This window comes from Caenorhabditis elegans, chromosome V (assembly GCF_000002985.6).
Source record: "Caenorhabditis elegans chromosome V".
Classification (NCBI taxonomy): Eukaryota; Metazoa; Nematoda; class Chromadorea; order Rhabditida; family Rhabditidae; genus Caenorhabditis; species Caenorhabditis elegans.
The window spans coordinates 9,441,870-9,463,980 of record NC_003283.11 but is presented as its reverse complement, the minus strand read 5'-3'; the positions used below and the strand labels follow the sequence as shown (position 1 = coordinate 9,463,980).

The following is a 22,111-nucleotide window of genomic DNA, read 5'->3' as shown; positions in this document are numbered from 1 at the left end:
GTTTAGTGCGTGGGTGATACTTATGAACAAGTGCACAACATAAAACAGATACTGTAGGTCTCAAAAGTTTTGAAAACAAGTATAATTTTTTTCCAATTATAACACACTTCTCATCATTTTTAATTCCTAAAATTATGTTAATTTGCCATCAAAAGTAATTTTTTAGGACATAACGCCAAACGGGAAATAAGTAATTTAATTTATGGATGAATTTTTCAGTTACATTATCGGCAATCAGCTTATCAAAAACTCCACGAAGATATCCTCGCAGTTGTAGCTGTTCTTGCCGAGGCAGAGCGATTACTTCTTAAACATTCAAATGTTGGAGAGTCGGGCACCGTTTGCAATCCCGAAACACAGGTTTTCCAGTTTTTCATTTTCTAAAATGTTTTGTGTATTTGAATTAATAAAATAAAAACTGGGAAGCAGCTCCACTTATTTACGAATGTTGTCTTGCCCTGTGTTACTTCAACTGCATGAATATATATTTCTGGTGGGACAATAATAAGTTTAGCGCATAAGTTTAGCATTTAAGTAGGAAATTATATAAAATCTAATTTTTCATCTTTTTTTTGGATTTGATTTCCCTTTACAGATTTTTACAGAGATTTTAAATATCCGAAAATTGGCCAGAACAAAACAAAATCCCAATTTTCTTACACTCAGATTTTAAATTGATGAATCCATGACGTGTACAAAAAGTAGAAAAAGTACTAATTAACAACTAATGATAATAATTGGAAGAAACCTCCACATCTGTTATTGAAAATAACTAGCATAAGCTATTCGTTTCGAATTCAATTATGAACATGTCGCAGAAAAGACAAAATCGAGTTAAACTCTTGCTTTTGCCTTCCAATACTTTGCCGTCATCATTTGGTCTTAGTAGTCTGAAAATAGGGTTACGGTGGAGTAGAAGAAGCAGAAAAATTTGAAATTGAGAAGAAAGTATGGAAAAATGAGAAGAGGGATTGGAGAAACAAGTGGAAACTGGAAACTGACTGAGAAGATGGAGTAACATGCAAAATTGGAGTGCTTTCAGGCACGCAATAATACAAGAATTCTGATCACCGGATTTTTTGTTACATATGAAAAATTTGAATTCGAATTTTTAGCAATATTGAAAAATAAATGATTTTTATATAAAAACGTTTGAAATTAAACCTCACTGATAAGAAAATTCGGATTCTCATAAATCGAAACAGCGTGACCTTACAGAAATGTGACTTTTCATCGTTTCCAACTCGCCATTGTTTCACACGTGTTCCAAAGTTCAGATTTTCCAAAAATGAATTATTTCAACTTTCAATCTGCTACCTGGGTATTCTCGTTTTTACACCTGCCATGCCACCTGATAAACGTAATCCCAACAGTGAGCCGACTCTAATGATCGGAGATGTCCCAATGAACTTCGATTTCTCACATATTGATAATTTGATATGCGTAAGAATGTTAAGCTATGATGTGTTGTTTTCAAATCAATTTTCAGAATACATATCCCACGCCAATTCAACTAAGAAAATCGCCTACTAGAAACGAGGTTCATCTGAAAACTTTGATTCCGTGAAATTTTATTTTTTGATTCAGACATCGATCAACGCTTTCTACCAATACTCGTCATTTGTAGATGCCCGCAATGCCTTGAGAATTCTGAATGGAGCAGTGGTACCCGGAATGGAGAATCATTATCAATTAGATATGAATTTCACAAAACAACGCGTTGAAGCTTGCGCTCATATAACAATCAGCTTTGTTCACTTTAATCGTTTTGAAGTCATGAAGTTGTTTTCACGTTACTCATCAGTTTTGGGTCTGTCACAATATAATTTCAAACTCTGGAATGGGTCAGTGCCAAGGACAACAAGCTTTATTCGGTTTCGAGATCAGGATGAGTGTATGCAGGCTGTTCAAGTAAGTCTAGAACTTATTTGGAACATTTCTAGGAAATATGAACAACAAGAAAATTGAACACAATTTCTTTACTAGGAGTTTGCAGCACACATTTAGCAAACCTATGTACATCCTTAGGTCGGAACCAATGTTAAATCCGTTATTTTTCTTTGAATAATGTGTGTATTGTTGAATCTATTTCAATTTTGAATTTCCAGGAACTCAATAATATTCCTGTAGAAGACAGTGTGATCCACATGACTATATCAACTCGGTTCATTGATTCCCTGAAAGAATATGTTATAAAACGAGAAGCAGAAAAGATGGAAGTTGGAGTTCCGGAATTTCACAACTTTTGTAAGTTCCAAATATTTATCATTTTTATTATTACTATTAGTATTGCGTTGTTTTCACCATGAAGCTCGCGGGGGATCGGGATTGATGGATGCAGATGTCAGAATGACGTTCTCATGTCTCTTAGAAAAACTAGAGAAAATGAATGTCGTCAGTCCGCACAGACCAATTTGTCGATGAAAAGGCAAAAGTCACTGCGATTCGAAGAAGGGGAACGCCAATTTTACGAATACATAATACGGCAATTTTTGCCGCTTTTCCCAAGAAAGGAAACACGTGGAGAGGTGAAAAGATTCTGCAAAAACAAGTTCCGGATCTATGTCAAATCTAGTCAAATGCAGTCAGAAGCCAATTTCAGTTTACTGCACGTTGTCTGCTAGGTATCTCTTTTGAAGCACTCACGGGGCACGAATGGAGGAATGAGAGATACTCAATTCAAACTACTTTGAAATTTGAAACAAAGTAAATTTAGGCAAACTGTATTCTTACGTTATAAATTTCAAAAAGTATTATACTAACATTTCCCTAGAAAAAAAGTTCAATAAATTCAATTCAAATAGTGAAAATTAATTATCGACCACGGCCTCACAGCGAAATTTGACAAATCTGGTGATTGGAAATTTTTCGAATTTTGAAGCGCTATAAAAATTGGGAGTATAATGAGAGCCTCTTTACGGAATGCATTTTTCTTCGGGGATTTCAAGTTTTTTTTTAGAGAAAATCAAAATCAGGCCTTTAAGTATAATCATAAATAATAGTAACGAGGTTTCTAAGTTTCGTAACTTTTTGATAAAACAAAAACGCATTGGAAAATTCCAACTCAGAAAAGACGTGAAATTAACATCCCGATTTTTAAATATCACAATTTGTTAAAAATTCAGATGAAAAAAAGCGAGTCAATGTGGAACAGTTCAATGAAATAGTGATGGCTTCATCTTCGGAGTACTTTGATGATTTGGAAGCATCTAGATGGTCAAGTATTGCATTCAAAACAAATGCCATTGACATACACTACAATCGACAAATTACTATTGATTATTTCGAAAATTAACTTTTCATGCATTTTCTTCAGGGTTTTAATTGTTTACTTGTTTTTTCGATTTTTCTGAATTATTCATCAATTTAATAAAATACAGTTGTAAAACACAAGTCAAGCAAAATGAAGGCATCGTCATGAGTGATATAAAAAGTGAACAAGGGAAGGCATTTCAAATGTTTCTATTTAAAAAAAAAGGGAGCAATCAAAAAATGAGCGGAAGGGAGAAGGGGTGAACCGGATAAAAGATGGGGCATTTAATACAGGTTTGATATCATTTCGATGTTTTCGTTCGTTTCTATTTCAGAATATTTATGGTTATTCAAACTAATATTAACAAATATGTTTTCTATCACAGATTTTATAATTGGAGGATCACAGTGTTTTCACTGTCTGGATGAGAGGTTCTCTTTGAGGATTCCGTAAATATTCGCGCCTTTTGGAGTATAGTCATTGCCAACTGACACGTTTCCATTGCTTCTGTCATTTGACCTTAATAGATTACTTTTTTAATAAACGATTGAAAGATTAATAACTACCTTGATAATTGATTTGGGGCTAATTTTTCAATCAATCGTTCAATTGAACGGTCAATTTCACACATAACTATCTTTTTCTGTTCCATAGCCAGAGAAGTATCGTCTTCCACCTGAAATTCAAAATTATAATAAGTGAAGTCTTGAATGATGTTTTCCCAATTCAGGTTCATTCAGGATTCAGGTGTAAACGTAGAACTTTTTTTGGAATTTTAATTAAAAAACAACTTTCTCATGTGCCATTAGGAACCCTCGTAGGCACGAGGCAGGCATAGGTCACCTTGAAATCAGGCAGGTAATTGTTTTCTATTTTGAAATCTTACTTCGCAATAGAACAATTAAATTCGATGATCTCGATTATTAAAAAAAAACAGAATTCTCAATTGTTCCATTTTTCTGCTCAAATGCTTTTAGAACCAAAGCAACTAAAAGGTGAAAAGCAAGTCTAACAACAGACACTATTCACAAGGGATTGATAAGGGGAATATTCTCACCAGTTTCTTAGCTTGAAGACTCTTATCGACATGAATTCGCAGTTGTTCCATGCAGTCTTGAACGTGGCAAATCAGTGCTGAAAATGGGGAATAGAGAAGAACAAAGGGAGACGAATATAGGGGATTGTATTGCGTGAATGCAGATAATTTGATGAAACTCAAACTTTCTATTGACAAAAATGTTTAAAAACTCACGATTTTTGGTACCATCTTGGGAATTCTCCATGAGATTCTGCCACTCGTGAGAATTAACAGAACTACGTGGAGATTCATCACTTCCAAGATCAGGACCTTCCATTGATTTATTCATTTGTTCACTCATCTTGGTAACCAAATAATTATTTCCAGTTCTTCTTGGGGTACCAGATGAAGAAAGAACACTTCTCTGTTGATCGTAAAGACGACGGCTCGATGGAAGACCACTACCGATTGCTGAAGAAAAATAAGAATAAATTGAAGATCTAATTAGGTCATCTCTCGAAAAACTTACGTCCACTACCCATTGCAAGGGAGGAAGATCCTCTTGATGAAGCTGGAGAGAAATCTGATCCAGTTGTTGACCGATTTCCAGCAGTCAAAGCTCTTTTATTAATACTTAATGGCATCATATCCGAATTATTTGAATCACTTTCTTCCGATGTTTGATTTCTTCCAACAACATTTCCACTCTTATTCTTTGCTCGATATCTTTCCATTTTCTTTTGTACGGCTCCACGAGCCATTCTCTGTGCAAATGGGCTTCCAGTATCTTCAAATTGTTCAGGAGCGGTGAGATCTGGATTACTAGCTTTTCTCATCATTTGTATTGTGTTGGCTAGCCGCTGACTTGGTGAATCATAATTATTCGATCCTTCCATTGCTAGACTGTCATTCAAATTTCCAATACTTCGAGCCATCATTCGAGAGTGAGCAAGTGAGCTTGTTGATCTGAAAACTTTTAATAATTGAAAAGAAGAAAATATTTGAATTGTCCGCTGTCTTACTATTTGAATTGAAAAAATTTGAATTTAAATGAGATTGATAATGATACTTTTGATCGCAAACCTTATGCAACTAAGCTTTCGGACTCAATTTGCTTGACACAGCTTAAAGTTTATAAAATTATTAATTTTATTATTTCTACGTATAGATTTTTATTATAATGAATTAGATCTAGTATCGTACAAATTTATGTACAAATTTGCGTACAAACACATGTTAAACAATGCCGACAATTTCATATTTGCACGACTATCATCTTATCAGCACATTTTTAAGTTTGACTCGCCCCACCCATTTTTTTAAATTCAAAAATTTTCTCTGATAACCATCTACATCATTTTGAAAATGGATTTTTGTTTTTCTTTTGAGATTTATAAATTTTCAATAAAGTACTCACCCTGATTTCATCCTTGAATCAGCATCAAATGTACCAAATGATTCCATATTTCCGAGATTGTCGGCGTTTCTCAAATTGCTACTACTTCGTGTTCTTGCTTTCGGAGTCGAATGATTCGATGCTTCTTCCAGATTTTTCAAAAGTGCCAAATTTTCCGTTGACTTTCTCAAGTTCTCACTGGATTGATGAAGCTTGCTTCTCACAGCCATAAGTTTATTCAATGCATCCGTACTTTTTCTCATTTCATCTCTACCGCGTGTCGCTGATCGAACATACGAAACATCTGAACCACGTCGCCTCTGTTGTAGATTTCTACCAACAATTGAACTTCCAGTTGTGGAAGATGGGCTTGAAGGTGTATCTCGTGAGTTGATCATTTGGCTGAGTGCAAACTTATTTGGACTCTGGCTTCGACTGCGGAGTGAGGAGGCGAAATTGAGATCATCTGCTGTAAAATATAGATTATTATTCGGAGTTTATATTAGGAGTTTATAAAACCGTGTGGAAGTGGGACCCGTGTCATAGGAGAAGGACAAATGTAAGCGACAAAGGGATATTGACCATTAATAGTTTTTTATGTTGATTGTATTTTTATACGACATTACTTCAAACGGATGAACCCGCAAAATATTGTACGTGAATATAGTGATGCTGTCTTCTTTTGAAGTCCCGACCATTGAACAAAATACAGTAGTAGACCACATAGAAGTCTAAGACACCTCTGAAGTTTTTCGGGTTTTTGGTGGTATTCCAATAAGTATTATATCAGAAGCGGGACCACATATCGGAGTTGTTTATCATCTGATTTCCAGTAAAGGCGTTGAAGCTCAGGTTTGGGCAATCGTAGCCGGATTAGCATAAATGGGAAAGACAAAATTAGTAAATTTGATTAAAAAACTGCATAGCCATGCGACGAAAAGGGATGGACGGAGAAAATTCGCCGTGGAGTGGTGCCCAGTGGGTGCTCCATTTCACCTCTATCAGATTTCTTGAATGATGTTCCAGCTACCCTTCTTCTTGCAACATCTGCATCACGAGTATCTACTGTTACAGTACTAGGTCGTCGATATCCTATTCTATTTTTGTATTTTGGCTCAAAAGTTGTTGAAGTGATAGCGTCATCATCTGATTCGACAACTTCATCATCAAGAGATATCTCGCGCGTTTGAACGGTGGTCGTAAACCGAAGTTTCTGTGGTTGTTTATCTGTGTCTGAAACGGGAAAATCTAGATGTTCGGGATAAATGAATAAGACGCAGAGATATGGGAATAAATATTTAATGTTGAATAGTAGAGACTAAGACAATTAGTCAAGGGATTGAGGAAATGGAGGATAATGATTTGGTTTCTCATTCTTTTTCAAAGTTTTCATTCATCTATTAGATCTAATCAACTTTAAAAATAAACTCACGTCTTCTGGATAAATTTGTGGAAGTTGGTGGAACTTCTAGATTTGTAGCAGCAAATAGATTCGAGTTACTTCTTCGCGGAGCTCCCTGATTAGCAAGAGCAGATGGGCTCCAAACTGTTTTTGGCTGAGCTCCACCATTTTCAAGGAACCTTCTGGAAAGACTGTTTCGATCCATCGACTTTCGACGGAATGGACTTGATGCTTGAATTTGTTGAAGAGCTTGTTGTGATGGAGCCGTTGATAAAACTCGAGATGTTGTTCGTGGTGCAAGTGGTGGAGGATGAGTTGAGTCAGGCATAGGGTAGGAGGTTCCTGAAAGATTTATTTGTGAGGAAAAAATATGGGATTGATGATTCACCCGCAAGTGAGGTTAGTGACACCTGGGTGGCAGCAGGTGGCGAAGTTGGTAAAATGAAATGTTTTACGAAATGTAACAAAAACAATTGTTTTTAATTTTAAACACTTCTGTGAAAATTTTTCAGACACTTATAAGTGTTTACTTTGAAATTTGTCCATGAAGAACACTAGAAATTCTCACCATGATCTCTATATCCATATTGATGTTGTGTTTGTGGAGGAATCATTGAGGTAGCCATAACTGGTGATACGTGATGAATATCTACAGTTGAGGATGGATGCCAGTCTGAAATGAAATACCAATTCATTTAGAATTCATAGAAACATGGCACTTTCATGGTGGGGGACATGGATGCGCGAAATTTCAACAAAAATATGCGATGAAAAACAGAAGCTGTCACACAACGAGAATACATTAGAATTGTAATGTGAGGTGAGAAGTTTGTATAAGGAGACAACTAAGAAAGCATTCGATTCATCGTCCGAAATCGGTCACCCATTGAAATACTACAAGAATTGGGGAGAGAGCCAGAGAAAAGAAGAGGAAGGTGAGAATGAAACCGCGAAAGGATTGGGGAAGGCGGCTGATTGAAAAGGACACACACTTTGAATTGTCGACCTCTCTGGTCAAGATGACTGTATGAATGCATGCTCAGAAAATAAGGGGGAACGGGGAAAAAGGAATAGAAATCAATATTTGTGCATTCCATGTGCTTCCTCTCTTCCTCTCTCATCTTACGGGAACACCTGCGCTTGATGTTTGTGACATGAGACACGGAAATTTGGAATGAGGGTCAAAATGTTTGTGCGGAGGTGGAATGAAGAAACAAATAAGCAATTATGCTCTTTTGGTCTAATGAGCAGAGAACAGACTTATGAAGAGTTATTAAACAAACGATAAAAAATGCATATCCGTTTTTCGGTATGCTATTAGGTGCTATTTTAACAGTTGAAGTATGAGTTACAAGTCTTGCTGAGATTTAGAAAAAATTCCTAAATACCTAACAATGTTTGGTTTTCTGAACATCTATGCTCCTGACACGCTTTCAAAAGTTTCAATAAACAAAGTTCTGATATTGAAAGAAGGAGAATTTCAATTTAAACGAAGCGAAACAAATAATTTTTTGGAGAATGAATAAATTGTTTCCTGGCAACGAAAACATCGAAGAACATATATGAAAAGAGTAAAACAACGCATTTAGCACCCCGCCCATTCATTCAGTTTTTCTGAATTCAGACATAGAAATCGTACTGACCGTTATTATTGGATTGCTGCGGCATGTCTCCCCATTTCATTCGTCCAGATGTGTTCGTTGATGACAAGTGGGAGGAGGATCCTGGAATACGACAAGATCATAAAACAGCTGCATGATAATAAAAAGATAAACTCACCAGACTGCGAATTGCGTTGAGAGGCAATCTGCGACATCATGAGTTCTTTGGCTGTCTGTACTCGGACACCTCCGCCAGTTACGTCTCTGAAAAATCAATGATGTAAACTAGGGATTTTGAACGCCATTTTCAAAAGTTTCAAGCTTCAAAGTTTCAAAAGTTTTAAGATTCATTCCAAAACTTACCGTAAGTTCATCATTGATTTACTGCTTTGATAACCTCTGAGTTGATCTTGAGGAGGATACAATGATGGAGATGCTGAACGACGATCCTCGTTGATTGGAGCAGCAAGATACTGCGCACTTCCGAGGTTTGAGTCTTGATCTTCGTCCGAGAACAGTCGGGTTTTTCTTCTCGATGATACAAAATCTGACTGTGTTTCGGAGACGTCAGTTTCTAAAAAATGAACTAGTGTATAATTATTTTCGAGGGCTCTGATTGTATTTGTTGCAATTATCGTTTGAAAATAAATACTGGCATTTTCAATAAAGAGTGCTGCAATTTAAAAAATTTTACTGGGAAAAAAAATTCTGAAATCAGCATTTGATATTGATTCAGAATGAAACCGTTTAAAATTAAATTTATTTTTTAAATCAGATGTTCTTGAAAGTGTATTATGTGTTAGTTTGTTATTATTAATTTTTAATTTTATAAAAGTATGTGTACTTACCGTATTGGTCGTGCGAGAATAAGTTGGTATGGGTCCGTCGTTCGACTGCTGGAGCAGACTGGACTGCCGGTGAGAATGAACTGAAAATTTTAAACTTTTTCAAAAGGATCAATACGTTTCAGTTTTTGACTCATGAACTAACCGAGCACATATAATTAAAGGCATTATTGAAATATGCGGAATAAGAGAGAAAGAACAGAATGATTGGGGGGATCCCAAAAAGTTTTTGCAAAAAGTGTGAATGTCTGCGTCTCAATGAGTTCCTTCGGGAAGCTAATTGAGAAAAAGAGAAAACAGATAAAAGTGAAAAAGCTAGAGATAGCAAGAAATGTTATCACTTCATTATTCTATCTTTTCATTATCTACCAATCGTTTTTCGGAAGTGTTTTCGGATGATATTATGCATGAAACAGCTGATGGTTGGAAGATAAAAATGATAAAAGATGAGAAGAGAAATGATTATGACAAAATGGACAACTGGACATTGTATTCTACATATCTCTTTCGTTTTCATGGATTTTATATATTGTTTACGTTCTTCAATTCTGAAATTTAATCGGAAGGAATAGAAAAGGATAATTTGAAGGTCAGATCAACCATTTTAAAAGAGGCAAAGAAATAAAATGAAGGAAATGTTTTAATCCGCCAATTATGCAGAATCACATTCCGAACAAGGCCCGTTCCGAGAGAAAGGTCAAAATCATTTTGATTGAATCAAAGCGACAAATCAATTGTGCAAACTGTCGATTTAACAAAAAAAAAGTTCCAGTTTATTCAGTGGGTTGCGTACTTAAGAGGTGTGACGTGGCAAAGAAATTCGAAAAAGGTGAGAAGAAAGACTTAAAACACATTTCGTTTCACATTTGTTGGAAAAGGAATGATTTAATTTAAGCAGCAGAAATGGTGAAGAAAAAACGATCGAAGGAAACATTTACATATTGTTTAAAATCAATTAATATATCTTTGGTAATATAAAAACACTGTAAAAGTAAAGTACCTGAAGATAATATTGTTAAAACAATTCAACCATAAAACTATCGTACAACTCTCTATGTTTCCTAACTTCTGCTAATTAAGGTCTGAAATGAAACAAACGCATAGTTCGAAATTTACTTCGCATTTTTTAAACCTTTAGAATAGAATTCGATGGACATACGTTCCATCGGTCCCACTTTAATATTCAAAACATTCCATACATTGTTGTTATCATTATTATTTGATAACATCTTGTCACATACATTAACTGATCAAACATGACCTTCACAGCATGTCGTGGGATCTTTTTCTTCCCAAAGAGCACTGATAACAACTGCGTTCAGGTTCAAATGTTTATGATTAATGAATGTGAAAGTTTTAATGTTTTATTGCTTTGGGGGATGATCGGTGTCGAGAAAAAAGGAGGAGAACACAGGAAAACCAGTGGAAACAATAAATTTTCAAGAAAAATGGGGCTGGTAGAAATTGTATGAGAAAAATTCAGTTATTAGCATCAGCCTTAATAGTCTATATTTTCTAGTTTCAGACACCTAATTATTGCAGAAAAAATTAAACTAAGTGCGAAACTCGGAAAATGTCCATGAAATAAAGTTTGCCGTAATCTATTTTAGTATTCATTGTTAATTGACCTTATCCACCCCGCCTTATTCGGAATGAACTTGACCGCGAGAATAATCACGAACAATCAAACAAAATTGAAATAGTGGGAGGGATATCGTATAGAAGAATGTAGAGGTTCAATGACAGGTGAACAGCGGGAAACGATGCAAAAGGAAAACAAAAGCCGTATTTTCTCGGGCGTTCTATTCCGTTCATGCGCCCGTGTTGCGTCGTCGCGTGGGAATCAAGGAAAAGTTGAACGGAATCAGCAGCAGTCATCATTTGAGCGTTTCCGCAAAGTGATTAGGTTTGTGTGAAGATGGACGATGCATGCATGTGTGTGACTGGTTTTGAATGCTTAGTTCTGATGCTTCACTTTGCTTTTTTTTCCTATGATGGCACTAATTGAAATTGAAGTGAAGTTGAAACGAATTAAAGAAAAAACAGAGAACATTTGAAATCAAAAATCAGGGTGTATGCGTTCTTATAATTATTTATTTAGTATAAGTCATTAGCATAATAATCTCAAACCTGAAAATTCTACGAACTGAAAACAGTTGATCAATATTTGTATAATTACTAAAACTTTCGTTAATGTAAATAATTTTTCATACAACTTTATTAGAAACATGTTTAAAAGAACAAAAAATGAAAATAAGCTAGATTTAGTTCTGTTTTTTTTTTCTAAATTCAGAAAGCCATAGAAATTTTAGAAAACTTTTGAGAAGTTTCTTTGTAAAATTTGGTACTCTGACGTCATCATAAGCAAGAACTGGAAAAAAATGAATGAAGCTACTCTAGCTTTAATTTTCAAAAAATTTAGTTTTTTATGAATTCAAGACTAAAAACTAGGATCCGTTTAGTATATACAACTAAATGCATATCTTTCTCTTCTGTCACATCTCCATTTTCGGTTCATTGAACATGAACAACTGTAGTTAAAGAAAATGGATGAATGAGAATAAAGAAAACTGTACGAAATCCGAATCTTTGGAATTTCTTCGGCAATAACAAAAAAAGTTTCGATTACAAAGAAAAAGAAGACAAAAAAAATCGATTGTGAATGAATGTAAAAGGTGTGCAAACTCATGAAAGAGGATGGGATCACCAGAGGACATAGACAATAACGCAGCTGAAGAAGAGAAAAGGGACATGGGAGCCAGCCAAAAACGGGAAATGTAAATAAAGATAGAAATGGAACACCAGTCGGTCTCTGTAACGGTTGGTACATAAGAGAATGATGACACTTCCAAGTACAAACATACTTCTAAAGAATACAGAAACATTTTATGATGCTCATTGCCATTTTACAAAATATCGGTTGTAAACAAAACAGTTTTTGATTTTTTGATGACAAATTAAATAGTAAAGCAAGAGTACAGATTCCTTCTTAAAGGTAAAATTACTGAAACTGCTCTCAGCAAAATGAAATATGATTTTTGTTCTTCTATTCCCATTCACAGTCTGTTGAGCAAATAACAAATTATTGTTTTCATTCACAAAGTGATTTTTTAAAAATCTGAAGTAGTTCATAGCTGCATATGGTTGTTATGAGAAGGTTACATTCAAACAGTCAGTCTGATACAGAAAAATAGGAATCAAAAAATCTGAACCCACAGGGGTTTTGAGTAAACGATGGCAATGCTCGCAGACCTTAAGCAAAAACAAAACCATTGCCGGAAAGAAGCGGCGGCAAGTCCGTTTCTCGAGCATTTAGACAAATAGATCAATTTCTCTGCGTTCTCTCTGATTATAATACTCTCTTCTCAACCAAAGTGTTAATTTGCATAAACGCGGTAGAAAGTGAGGAGAATATAAGAAGAGAGAAAGATTGAACAGAAACAAATGTGAATCAAATATAGTAAGTGACAGAGAAAGATCATAGAGGTATGGTCGCTCAGAAGTGGGAATTATTGTAAGTGAGTAATATTGAAGAGGGTCATCGATAGATTATACACCGGAATACCATCAAAAATCAGATCGCCACTGGATTATTGAAGAGAATGGCTAGCGAGAATGTGCATTCAATAGATTCTATCAAAATTTTATGAGGCAGTCGACGAGTACGAAACCGCATCAAGTTTATTGAAGGGTACACTAATAAACTGAAGATCAAGTGCTCTACTATATGATATCATTTTATAAGATTACGATATTTATTCAAAATTTCGATTTTAGTTCATCGAGTAGTATGAAATTTCGATTGTTTTCCGAAGCTAAAAATAAATTTTTGGTTGAGTTTCACTTTTGGCAAGGCATTCAATTTCGAAAACATATTTTTTATTCATAGTCAGAAAATGAAAACTGAACACTGGTACTTCAATTTTGTTAAACTTTATTGTTGTTTGAGATACTCAATGGATCAATAACAAACCTAAAAATTTCTTGACAGTGTAAATACTTGGCGTTCAAGGAGGAGCAGCGAAATTGGAAAATGTTATGAATTCAAATTTGGCCATGTTTCATAATTTTAATGCGGAATATTCGAAAAAAGTCTTTATACATTTCAGCTGTATTCTGATAAATTTTAAGAACGGATAATTTATCATAGGTCCTCCAAGGATGTCTAGTTTTGAAGCTGAAAAAAATTATAAATTGCTATCAATTTTCAAAAAAGATAATCGAGATCAAAAGGAATTGTGGAGTTCTAAAAAATTTCCTCAATTCCTACTTTCATTTGAAATTGTATTAAATTCTGTTACAGCTGTATCTAGATTTTAGACCAAACAGCTCAAAGTCTATGTTGAGGAAAATCAGAACAAAGAGTTTGCAAAGTATGGAATAAAGTTAGTAAGTTATGGAAACGAATACTGTAGTAGAACTAGATCAAAGTGAGAAGTGAGAAGGCTTTTTGTATCTGATCGGATTTGCCTCTTCCTCTCAATGTCAATTCCTCTCCCACACACACAATAAATCCGCGCATCATGAGAGAGTTTCGAGTGCAGCACCACAAGTAAAGAAACCTCTTTTGCCCAAATTTTTGCCCCACCCACTATCGTATTTGCATGTAAAAGTGTCTTTCAACAATACACCCGTTTTCTATATCGATATACGTAAATACATACACCTTCCAGGTGTTGAAGAATTTTTGATGTGGTTCGTATGGCAAGTGTAAAATGTAAAGAGAACGTATTGGAAGAAGGAGAAGAAAAAAGAAACAACGGAAAAAAAAACGTACCTATCACCAACACGTGCGTAGCTCGAATCGCCAATCAGATGCCCGCCGTTTGGAAGAATTCGTTTTGTACGACTGCTTCTTACTGAAAAAAATAGAATTAAAAAAATGTTATTTTGAGATTTTAAGCCCATTTCTAGGAATTGTTTAATCAATTCAATTTGTTTTGGTTTTGGTTGTGATGATTAATTTCTAATGAATAATTTAAAATTTTTAAAATCAATTTTTAAATCTTATAATTTCTCACCTGAAGAAGAAAATCGTGTTGAATCGTCGTCGTCTGAATACAAAGACGCTGAGCTTCCTGAAAACTCAGGAGCACCCAAAGGTCGACCGAAAGAGTTTGAATCTCCGCTGATAGTTTCACTTCCACTTCCAAGAAGACTGTCTGGGGTGGCAGTTCTATAAAATAGTAACAATTGTTTATGCATTTAATAGGGGAAATTAAAAATTATTATTATTATGAAAAAGCGTGGAGAGGCGACGAGAAGCGATCGAAAGTGGAAGTGGAAAAGAGAAGATTCGAATCTTTTCTCGAACTGATATTAATCTTTTTGTGTCGACCGATACAATTCTCAATGAATAAGAGAACCGGAGAAAGATGGCCCCATTACCTCATGGTTACTTCTTCCATTAATCGAACTTGTGCAGAAATCATTCGCTCCGTTAAATTCTTTGCCAGTTGCCAAATAAATATTGATCCATTCGATGTAGTTACAATTACATTTTTGAAATCATCAGAGAACGTTGCGTCAGTTGCAGGAGCACCGAAACCGCAAAGAACTGCTAGACAGACGCCTGATCTTAAATCAGTAACATACACAAATTTATCAGAACACACTGATATTGCATAAGATCCTGAATGATCGATGGCAACTTTCAAAATCTTTCCACTGTGTGCCACGTCATCATCAGTTCCTTTAACTTCTCGAACTGTTTTTCCATTTATATCAAATTGTCTGAGCATTCGATCATGACCAGCAACCACAAATAAATCAACGTGCTTAATGAAATTCATATCGCCGATGCTTGAAGCTACTGATATCATCTGAACTCTTGTGAATTCGCAGTGTTGATCACTGAATGAACTCAGTTTCCAGATTATTAAACTTCGATCAGAGGCTGCTGTGTACAGGTGAAGTTGACCGTTGTTCTGAAATAAAATCCTATTCTATTAATTTTAAAATTCATCAACTGTGGGTTTTCAGTGAACACCCATGTCGTCCATATTATATTTTTTATAGTATTTTATCTTGTCAAAATTTAGAGCTTCCAAATTAAGACAGGTTCAACTAAGAATCCCTGTTCATTTTTTTTTACCCAAATTTTAAACAAAAAATAGTACATCAAAACTAATCCTATTTAAATAAAAATAAATCTTACCGAAGCAAATTTGATTGACTTTATGGCAGACTGATGTCCATCTAGAACAGCACAATGCACAAATTGTGAACTATACGGAATTCTTCTAAATACGTGAACAAATCGATCTCTTCCACCAGAAGCTAAGAATATTGGATGATCATGTGAAGATGTGCTAGCATGATCAGAAAAATCAATAGAAGTGACATCATGATCGTGAGCATTTATCACATCAATAATTGGAGTGTCGGAGAAGGATAAATCAACGATACTGGAATTAGTTACGTTATAAAAATTATTTTTAATTATTTTTTTACTAGAGCATTCCAGTTGCAGTTCCAGCTATCAGCATTCTCCCATCATGAGATACACGTGTACAGAGTACTCCTGAAGATGATGCAGACTGATTTTCATCGTTTGACGGACCAACTGATTCCACTCAAACATTATTTTATTTGTTGTGATTGTTTTTAATCAACTTACAATTCCTCTTATCAACTAATAAATCTGGGTTTTCATCCAAGAAAATAACTTTAAGAAGAGATGGGCAAAGGATATTCGCGATTTCCTAAAAAAAACTATCATATCATTGCTAACATATTTTCAAATGTTCACTTTTTTATCCTCACTATCCCCGTTAAAGTTCCAAAAACGGATTGTTCCATCCGATCCACCAGTAATAAGAGTTCCAATTGGTAAACACGGAGAAGAAGATGGGAATGGTTCAATGCAGTTCACAGATCCTGTATGCCCAAGACTTGCTCTTCGGAATGACCATGATTTGTTTTCTCGTGCAAACTCGATCAGTGATCGATCAGCATATCCAACGACGAATGTTGGACTGGACGAAGAAGCAACAAGACATCGCGGTTCCGGAAATCTAAGAAATAAAGATTTAGCATGAGTAGTCTTAAAAAGCCTGAAAACATACATGGCGTCTTCTGGATGATTTTGCAGTTGTTGTGGATCATAGACATTTGATGGATCTTGAAATAAATGGGTAGGTGGTGCCAGATCAGCTAGAAAATCCAAATCATCTCCAATGAGACAGAATAATCTAACAAGACCATCAGAGCAACCAACCAGTAGCCCTTCTGGAACTCTTGCAATGCAAATTGCCTTGAAATCTCCGCTCTCTTTCCATGTATAACATTTGACATACTGAACAAAAAAATTTTTGAATTGATACACACAAGATACCTTTTTATTTCCATTGAATTCTAGAATTTCTCCACTAGATGTTACCGTCACCATTCGGTTCGTTGAATCGCAGAATGCGGCATCCACAAAATTAACGTTTCTCTTATCAGCTAGGATAGCTGATCGACTCTAAAATATTTACTTATTTTATATTTTGAATATTTTAGTCTTCATACCGTTAACCCTGTTCGCTTGTTCATTCCATCTGAAGCTAATGGTAAAAACCAATACTTGACAGATTTACTTCCAACAGTCACACACATGCTGCTGTCAAATGAAATAGTTAATGCATTAACTGGAGACATTAGTTTCCCAACTCCAAGGTCGTGACCAGTTCTCCAATCCCATGTAAAAATTTGAGCATCGTGCTGGCATCCAATGGATATTAACGTGCTGTCATCTGGTGTGAATCGGACAATTGTGATAGATACTGTATGTGATTGCATTGATCGGACCAGCCGACCCACAAAATTGCCTTGTGCATCACGAAGTTGCCAGAGACGAACTGCTGGTTGATGTCCTGTCTGTAAAACAACTGAATAGTTTTCCCACACAGTGAAATGCTACATTTTCTTATTTATTGCATTATTAAATTTCTAAACTCAAACCTCTCCAGTTGCAGCATATTTTCCGCAAGATGTAACAGCTACACATGTGAACTGTTGTTTCGTTTGTGAGATGAGATGTCCTTCGAATCTATCATGTGATGCTGTTGAGCTGACAATAATGGAGCTTCCAGCAACTTGAAGCAATGTGTCAGACGCGTGATGAAGTGCAATTCCGTTAACAGTAACTCCACTTCGTCCAACCACGTTTTTTAGTCGGGCCTGTAAAAATACAAATACTTCTTCAAATTGCCCATATTCTAAATTCCTTGGATAACCGGGACTCTCTAATTTTTACACTTTCACACTTCATTTCTTTGGTGATTCGAAAATTAAACCAGATGGGAAACATCTGGATTAGATTTTTACTTGGAACGGAATTGATGAACGCTTGAAATGACAGGAACCTTTAATCACATCCAAATAAATCATATAAATTTTGCTCGAGTCCCTTCAAAGCCTTGTTTGCCATTTCCTTCTGGCTACTACTACCAATTCATAGAACTAGTTTTTCTCTTTCTTTTCCTCTTCTCATCGTAAATACTAATTACAATGTCGTTGGGACCGTACGCCAACCAAACATGGAGAAAATAAGATGAGTATGCAAATCAGTTCGTTTCCTCATCTTTTGCCGCGTGGGAACGATAACTTATGAAGGTCGACACACCCATCTGAGTATTGTGTAATTGCACTTTTTGTATTATCCCTGACTAATTTGATTTTGCGGTAGAAGTTTTTGTACTTGATATTTAGAATACAAGTTTGACATGAGTCAGCATTGTCTGGTGTCTGATGTTTCAATGTTTGTGGGGGGAAAAAGATGGAACTGCAATAAGTGCTAATGCAATTACAGTTTTAAAAACAGTAGTGCAATTGAGAAAAAGAAAACGTTTCAAAGGTTTAAAAATCGTAAGGTTTCCTACTCTTCAAAAAAAGTTCCCAACATTTGAATTCACGAATGCATTTTAAATTTAAAAGTATTCATTGGGTTTTTTTCAATTAAAAAAACATAAAAATGTGTCGCTGTAATTATTAACTTTGTTTGAACGATTTTACAAGTTGTACTACCTCAATTTTAAGAAAATGTTCTAGAGACTTTTATCAGCAAGCAATTGAACACATACATTATTTTTAAGCCAAGTTACACAATTTGGCATTGCATAGTTTGCATAATTTGATTTTATAGAGTTTCTTCAACTCTCAAAAATTTATCGAAGAAGCGATATCATTCTCACTTCCATAAAACGAAACCGCCATCATTTTGTCTCGCCGAATGACGCATGCGATCAGATGAGACGAAGCGTGAAACAATTTGGTGGCAGAATGGTTGTACTAGTATGTATTATATCAATAGGTGCCATTGGAAAGAGGAGAGTATTTTAAGGTCAATCATCTTATCAACAGTTATCAGTGTCCAAACCCCTTCTACTTTGTTTCTTAGAAAAGTGTTACTGTTTGTGTTTAGTCTCTTCCGACTCCGATTATACCATTATGATGACCCTGAGAGTTGACAGAATGACACAGAACGGCCGGAAATTAGCAGGTTTCTTTTCTTATTTCCACGGACTCGGTCACAAAAGAAATTGAATAAAAAGTAGGAGGAACAATCAACAGGTTATAAACACCCTCTTCTTCATTCCGAATGACCTGGTTCAGTTTTTTACGCCCAAGAGTCATCTCTCATCAATTTAACGGGACGGTCGTGTCTTTTGTCGGGTAAAAATTTGGGAAGAAGAAGTGGAAGAACATGGTCATTTAAGGGGGAATGCGATTAAGGAGAAGATGATGGATAATAATGGGTATTTTTTGAGAGATAAACGAAGGACACGTGGCAGTTGACATAATGTTGCAATAAAAACTAATATGACCTTGGTAACTCGGTCATTAGTGTTACATGGAAGCTTATAGGATCAGATTTTGCCATCAATAAAGTTAATTTGAGACAAATCAAAGATTAAGAAATTTATTCGAATTTTATTATCTCGAAAGGTGTGATTCATATTTTATGATTTTTCTATAAACTAGATGACATTTTAAATAAATAACTCCGGCATGCATTGAATATTTCTAACTACACAATACACATTTATTAACCCCAAACATCCTTTCACAGATCATTATTTTCGCCAAAAGTTGACCTCATAAATCACAACGTTCTGGAGCAGTCCCAGAAGCATACACTATTGGATTTCCTCTTTTCTTTCAATTAATGGGATTTTACAAAATGAGCAACTGCTGAGAAAATGAAGAAAACGAGCAAAACTCACATAGGAAGGTGTTTCATTTTGCATTTCTGCCGATTCGTTGAATATGTCGTGATGGTCTCTTTGTCTTCTGGAGACTTTCTTAAATACGAGTTATAAGCTCCCTGCTGCAACCCCTGCTACGGTAACTTTTGGGTGTGGTTTTTCGAATTTTATTGAGGATAGGACGGTGATGGAAGAAGATGCCGATGTCAGAATGGCATCGAGATCTGAATTTTAGATAGTTTCGGACATGTGTGTATAGGCACGAAGAGGGAGGAGAAGAAGGAGAAGATTTATGAAGGGAGACGAAAGATGAGAAGGTGTGGAAAGGAAAGGTTTCGCGCGAAACTGAGAAAAAAGGTGTGAAAACTGTGAAAAAAGTAACAAGAATTTGAAATGAAGAGAGAGGAAGAGAACTAGACGGATGAGAAATTACGCAGTTTGAAGTTTCAAAAGAAAGGTGACCTATAGAGTAAGAAGTTACTACTGCTTTTCGGGTATGTCCCATGTCTGCGCCGATTTTCTGAATTACCGCGAGATTTCATCCTTAATATTTTTGTAAATACAACTGAGTTTTTTTCAGAATTTCATAAATTATCAAAACTTTTAAAGCCAGTTATTTGATTAATTTTTTAGGGTTTCCAAAAATAATGAAAATAAATGTTAAGATACGATTTTGGTATTCTTTTATTGATTTGGCCAATTTTGTATCACAACCTAACTTTTGAATTTTCTAATAAAAAACAACTTGAGAATACAGAAAAACAAAACACTTTAGCAAATCAAGACAGTTTTGCAGAGAAACGATTAATAGTTTCCTCAAGAAAACTGACAAAATGGGAGTGAAAACCGATAAAATAGTGACAAACCCAGGAACAGAGTCAAATAGTATTTTGTGAGTGTGTCACTGTGTTTGTACTAGAAAGGAGACGCAGATGTCTTAACGCCCAATTCTTATCACATGTATATTAAGATGGTGGCAAACATCGAGAAAATCGTGTGCAGTCGGCAATCCATAAGCATGTAATACATGCTCTTATGATAAAAATTTTGTAAACAATGAAGTTATCTTAAAGATAATATGGCATTTATTTTTAGAAAGGTGGAATATTTAATCAGAGTTTTAGAATTTTTTGGAAATTCACCGGAGACTCAAATTTTTATAACTATACGAAAAACTCAATCTTTTCAAATCAATCATCGTAATATTCAAATTTCTCTCAAAGTTTAAAAATAAAAGCGAAGGTCCAGGATTTCAAAATTAATTTTCTAAAATCTGAAAAAAAATTATGTAAAGCAAATGAAATTCAAAACTTTCAGAACTTTTTTATAAAGGTGATTTTTTTACTAAATGAGATGACTATGCATGCACATTGAACCAGAAATTCAAAAGTGAAGACTATCAATGATCATAAATTATAAAATCAGTGTAATTAGGAACTAGACAAACCTAATTTTGCAATTTTACAATCAACTGTAACTTTTAGATTTTTAAGTCAAACACGAACAGGAAAAGCTTCCAGGCGAAAAAAAACATCATCGAGTAGGCAGTTGTGAAATACACATGTAAAAAATAAATAAATCAATTCTGCCGTTGTCAGCCTACACACGTTTTCTCCCATAACATATATATATCGACGACGTACAAGGTGGGAGACAGAACGAGTGAATTCAAAACCAACAACCATAAAAAACATGAGACGGGAGGAGGAGGAAAAGAGAAGGGAAGGGTGCCCCCCGTCGGGAGATGTAGAAACAGTGATACGCAGACACATAAAGTATCAAATGGGAGGAGACTTAAAGTCTAGATGGCGCTGGCACACGGCGCCAAATAATCTCCATGGAGACCTTCATTGTTTGTTCTTGAGAGGTTGGAAAAGCATTGGGCTCAGATTGAGCTTCATGATAGCTAATCAATCGTCACTTTTGACTAAACAAACCGAAAGGTGACGGGAAGAAAAGGTACACATACACAAAGACCTCCGATGGATAGGCATTTGGAATCAAAATGCGGTTTCTTTGTTTTTATTTCTATTATCATTATGCTCGGGGAAGCTTGTGAAAAACTAGCCATTAATTTATCAGAACGAAAATTATATTATTTGCTTGTGAACAACGAGAAAATTAACGATCTAGGTCTAAATATAACGTAATAAAACTAACTGAAATCTTTCTTCTAAAAGTAGTATCACCGATAGTACATAAGATGACCACGACAAGTTCAGAAAAAAAAGCGTGTTTCTGTCACAAAGTTTGTAGTTTCAAAATTCATTTAAAACTCAAGATAATATCTGCCACCAAAAGCCGAAAGAATTCAAGAGGATTCCGAAATATGATATGCAAAATGGAATAAACACAAAGGGATGATAGATTATGATAATGGGGGACATAATGACAGGCTATGGTGGA

At 35.2% G+C, this 22,111-nt stretch overlaps 2 protein-coding genes and 4 non-coding genes across 11 annotated transcripts; 2 read left to right on the top strand and 4 right to left on the bottom strand.

The window, feature by feature from the left end:
* The first annotated feature begins 1,275 nt into the window (after positions 1-1,275).
* Positions 1,276-3,388, top strand: F07D3.3 (RRM domain-containing protein). The gene is made up of 5 exons (NM_073042.4): positions 1,276-1,443; positions 1,490-1,540; positions 1,588-1,911; positions 2,109-2,247; positions 3,126-3,388. Exons 1-5 carry the CDS (start codon positions 1,345-1,347, stop codon positions 3,293-3,295), a joined length of 783 nt encoding a protein of 260 aa, NP_505443.2. The 5' UTR covers positions 1,276-1,344; the 3' UTR covers positions 3,296-3,388.
* wdr-62 lies at positions 3,312-19,933 on the bottom strand (the record flags this gene model as incomplete). 6 transcript variants are annotated; one of them, NM_001356729.2, is made up of 25 exons in its annotated part: positions 3,312-3,772; positions 3,820-3,929; positions 4,311-4,387; positions 4,506-4,742; positions 4,801-5,237; positions 5,689-6,136; positions 6,664-6,900; positions 7,100-7,411; positions 7,638-7,742; positions 8,713-8,793; positions 8,849-8,934; positions 9,034-9,244; positions 9,519-9,598; positions 14,293-14,374; positions 14,537-14,691; positions 14,904-15,442; positions 15,673-15,922; positions 15,969-16,089; positions 16,135-16,219; positions 16,267-16,531; positions 16,583-16,812; positions 16,852-16,980; positions 17,028-17,375; positions 17,460-17,678; positions 19,724-19,931. In NM_001356729.2, the coding sequence occupies 25 exons, from the start codon at positions 19,745-19,747 to the stop codon at positions 3,667-3,669; spliced, it is 4,974 nt and encodes a 1,657-aa protein (NP_001343681.1). The 6 variants fall into 6 exon arrangements, with proteins under 6 accessions (NP_001343681.1, NP_001343682.1, NP_741593.2 ...); NM_001356730.3 differs by lacking the exon at positions 6,664-6,900 and having other exon boundaries at positions 19,724-19,933; NM_171508.4 differs by lacking the exons at positions 8,849-8,934; positions 9,034-9,244; positions 9,519-9,598; ... (10 more) ...; positions 17,460-17,678; positions 19,724-19,931 and having other exon boundaries at positions 3,667-3,772; positions 8,713-8,752.
* Positions 7,461-7,516, top strand: H24G06.4. Its single transcript, NR_069194.1, has one exon. It is a non-coding gene; the product is annotated as an Unclassified non-coding RNA H24G06.4 (non-coding RNA).
* H24G06.5 lies at positions 10,605-10,699 on the bottom strand. Its single transcript, NR_102051.1, has one exon. It is a non-coding gene; the product is annotated as an Unclassified non-coding RNA H24G06.5 (non-coding RNA).
* H24G06.3 lies at positions 12,772-12,906 on the bottom strand. The gene has a single exon (NR_069193.1). It is a non-coding gene; the product is annotated as an Unclassified non-coding RNA H24G06.3 (non-coding RNA).
* An 847-nt stretch (positions 19,934-20,780) lies between the features above and the next one.
* H24G06.2 lies at positions 20,781-21,005 on the bottom strand. The gene has a single exon (NR_069192.1). It is a non-coding gene; the product is annotated as an Unclassified non-coding RNA H24G06.2 (non-coding RNA).
* Positions 21,006-22,111: the final 1,106 nt, after the last annotated feature.

Excerpts from the sequence above, each read along its gene's own strand:
- F07D3.3 (NM_073042.4), top strand. The coding sequence starts at position 1,345 with ATGCCACCTGATAAACGTAATCCCAACAGTGAGCCGACTCTAATGATC. Across the intron at positions 1,912-2,108 it reads AGTGTATGCAGGCTGTTCAA|GAACTCAATAATATTCCTGT; the intron begins GTAAGTCTAGAA and ends TTGAATTTCCAG. Across the intron at positions 2,248-3,125 it reads TCCGGAATTTCACAACTTTT|ATGAAAAAAAGCGAGTCAAT; the intron begins GTAAGTTCCAAA and ends TTAAAAATTCAG.